The sequence below is a fragment of the Chanodichthys erythropterus genome, chromosome 14 (assembly GCF_024489055.1).
Source record: "Chanodichthys erythropterus isolate Z2021 chromosome 14, ASM2448905v1, whole genome shotgun sequence".
NCBI lineage: Eukaryota > Metazoa > Chordata > Actinopteri > Cypriniformes > Xenocyprididae > Chanodichthys > Chanodichthys erythropterus.
In genome coordinates, this window is record NC_090234.1 from 34,006,687 (window position 1) to 34,010,337 (window position 3,651).

Consider the following 3,651-nt stretch of genomic DNA (forward strand, 5'->3'; position numbering starts at 1 on the left):
CTCAAGATGAAAAAATGAGGCATCTTTTGGACAAATTCTTGAGTTTCAAAAACGCCAAGACTCCTTAATACTACATGATTAGTATATTACATTAATAATTAAATGATTTAATTTAATAAATTATTAATGTATATAATTATTTCACCCCAAAATCAATAATTCTATCCATCCATCCATCCATAACCTGCGAGGATTGGAAGATACATTACATTTATCAAAACACTGTTACAACAAAATTTACTTCGAGTAAATGCTGTTCAGTTTGTGACTATTCTTCAATGAATCTTGGAAAAATGTTTCATGGTTTCCACAAAAATATTTAAGCAGGACAACCGTTTACAAAATTGATAATAATAAGAAATGTGTCTTGAGCAACAAATCAGTGTATTAGAATGATTTCTGAAGGATCATGTGACACTGAAGACTGGGGTAATGTTGCAGAAAATTCATCAAAGGAATAAATTACATTTTAAAATATACTCAAATAGAAAACCATTTTTTTATTGTAATAAAATTTCACAATATTACTGGTTTTACTGTTGTATGTTTTTATTATTATTTTCATATCACAAAAAAGTATTTATACATCACCAAGATACTATTTATTGCCTTTAATCTCCTGCTAGTTTTTAATAAGCAAGACAATAGATTATCACATCATTATTACAGTTATAATAAGAACAAAGAAGGGGCAAAGAAATTTTAATCACACTAATAATAGGCCAATAGGTGAAATGCAGCTCCACATTTGTAATGCAGTTTCATTTAAGTAGATTCTGCACCCATGTGATGAATCCTTGTCTGGTGTGCTGAGATGTTCTTGCTGTCTCCATCTGCTCCTTTTGCTCCCTTTCTTTTTTTCGTTCCTTCTCCTGCCTGAGCAGCTGATCAGTTTTCAGTATTTTCTCCAGCTCTCTCTTCAGGCTATAATGCACCATCTGCCTGCTCATTAAAGGGACAATCAGGTTGAAATTGTCCACTTTCTTATTGAGTTTCCCCAGTTCATCAGCAAACACAGTGCAGTGCTCCTTCCACTGGAGGGTTTCAGAGTGTCTCATGGGTTCCCCCAGCCTGGCCCTGACCTCCTGCAACCTCTCCCTCATTTTAGCAATGGTTTCCCTGATCTCCTTCTGTACCACGATCCATTCAGGCTGGTAACCATTGTCGATGAGTATTCTGTTGAGGTTGTGCGTCATGGGGTCCATATATGGGTTATGATCAAACTTGTTAAGAGGTTTGCCGGTGCCACTGAGGTTCTGGAAGTCTCCACGGGCCATAGACTCCTGGATGAGGTCCTCAACCAGCCTCTCCACCGCCTGAGTGATTTTGATCTGCTTGCTCCGCAAGCGTGCATCCCGGGTCACCATGGCTCCTTCTTCCGCTGCCGCCTTCTCCATCTCCTTGCGTCTGTACTCCAGAACCTGGTCGGTGGCCCGGTCAACGCGAAACTGCCGGTACTGTCGTTCTCTTTGACTGGGAGTGCCAGAACCAAGTCCTTCAAAACTGAGGTAATGTCTGTGTTGAGGGGCATTACCTTTAACTTTATCTTCCTCTTCTTCCTCCAGCGATTGGGTATACCGCGAGGCCGACTTCTGCCGGCTGAGGTGGGCAAGCACAGCCCGATAGGCCTCCTCTATCTGGGAAAAAAGAGCCGCATCTGCCGTGGGAGCACCGGAATCTGGATGGTAGAGTTTGGCCATGCGTAGGTAAGCCTCCTTGACCTCCGTAGGGCCGCTGGCTCCATCGTCAGGCAGCTGCAGCAGACGATAGCTCTCTTTCAAGCTGCGGCTGATAGCTCCAGAGCTGAGGGCTCGCAGGCTGAGGGAACAGCACAGAGGCAGGAGGGAAATGCGAAGGTCCCCGCTGTGTAACCGTAACAATACCCAGCAGCTCATTGTGCCTATGTGCAAACAGCACCTGAATATACTGAAATCAAATTACAAGATAAAGCTAAATTGAGTGGAACAATTTGTGGCACCAAAAAGAGAGAAAACATTATCATTTGAGTTACTTTTATGTATGAATTAATTGCTTTAGCAAGGAACTATCAAACCAAACACTAACAAGTGCCCAAATACTATAAATAGTTTAATTTTTTTTTTTTTTTTTTTTTTTTTTTTTGAATAGTATTAAAATGCTAATTTTACTAGCTTATACTTTTGGGACAGATGTTTGCTGTGCTTGTTTTGTTTGTTGGGCTGAACAATTTGGCCAAAACAATTGTGGTTATATATCAATATGGATGATAAAATTAAAATAAATAAAACATAAGAAATATTACTATTGTAATACTTTACTGTAAAAAAGATTTTATTACTATTATTATTATTTCTCTCTTTATTTTCTTTGTAGTTTTGTAGTGTTTGTAGGGCTGCATAATTTGGCCAAATATTGTGGTTATTTACCATGACTATATTATTAATATTTTATTAATAAGAAGAAATGTTGTACAAAATAAATATCAATACTGTAATATTTCACTGTAAAACAAGATTTAAGAAAAATATAACAATAACAATTAATTAATAATTAATAAATAATTAGTATATGATAATAAAATTAAAATTACAGCACTAAGATTTATGGCTGTGATGTTTAAACCATCGAGCTTTTATTTTGGCCAAAAACCTTCAATCAAATTTGGGCTTATATTTACATTTCCTATAGCTAGTGTTATGATTTGTTAGCTATATCATATTAGCTTCTTGCTACGTCAAATTTTACAAAGCGTTGTCAAAAACTCGGGCACAATAGTGTTTCTAGATGATTACGATAGACATATTTGATTATTTGTCCACAAAATACTCCAGTGTTATTGGTCAAGTTTGCTGTAGCATGAGAGCTAATGCTCAAAACTACATATCAAACATGAACACTTAGGATCATTCGCCCTAAATACAATACAAACAAAATATAACAAGGACATACTTCAGTGATTTAGCTCGGATTTCTCCCCTGCAGCGTGAGTAAGGTCACCATGTATTTGGGTTATGAATGACACCGTTTTGAAGAAATGCACTGGTCTTGTTGTTATATATTAATGTCGAACAGCTTGCTGGGAAATGTAGTCACTGTTTTCACGGTAAAGCGCGTTATCGAATTTGTCCTTTAGATGGCGACAAAAATCAACAGCAGAATTGCAGAGACATTCATAACAGGCTTATTTCACTTTTAAAAATACATTTTTGAAAATTCACTGTTTCATCCACTGTGCAGGACATATCTGCTGCAGTCCTCTTTGTACACTGATATAGTCCGGAGAAAATGTGGCCATTCTGGAAACAATCCAGTGGTGTGTTTCCCAAAAGTATTGTGAGCCAAGTTGAGAAACCATTGGTAGTTCTACTTAGACTTTACGATGCTTTTGAGAAATGCAGCCCAGACCAGTCTGGTTTGAGGTGTTTTTTTCCAACAGAGTTCATCATTTGCTCCTTCTAATTGCATAAATTGCAAACTATTTATGATGTTAATAAGTTGGAACTGCTCTGCCTTATTAATTAGCCAGGCCCAGATGACATTAGTTCACTTTCTCTCCACCACTAACTGCAGAAGGTTAATGTGTATTAATGGGTGGAGTGTAAGTGATTGAAACAATGTTTTTCCATATTGCGTTCACATGACCTCTTCTAAATTGGACTATGTAAGAAGCCA

The 3,651-nt window shown here is 37.4% G+C and overlaps 1 protein-coding gene across 2 annotated transcripts; it reads right to left on the reverse strand.

The window, feature by feature from the left end:
• Positions 1-551: 551 nt before the first annotated feature.
• dnajc28 (DnaJ (Hsp40) homolog, subfamily C, member 28) lies at positions 552-3,201 on the reverse strand. Of its 2 annotated transcripts, none has more exons than XM_067409036.1 (2): positions 2,929-3,201; positions 552-1,926 (listed from the first exon to the last, which is right to left on the reverse strand). In XM_067409036.1, the coding sequence occupies exon 2, from the start codon at positions 1,893-1,895 to the stop codon at positions 762-764; it is 1,134 nt and encodes a 377-aa protein (XP_067265137.1). In that variant the 5' UTR covers positions 1,896-1,926; positions 2,929-3,201; the 3' UTR covers positions 552-761. The 2 variants fall into 2 exon arrangements, with proteins under 2 accessions (XP_067265137.1, XP_067265136.1); XM_067409035.1 differs by having other exon boundaries at positions 552-1,950.
• Positions 3,202-3,651: the final 450 nt, after the last annotated feature.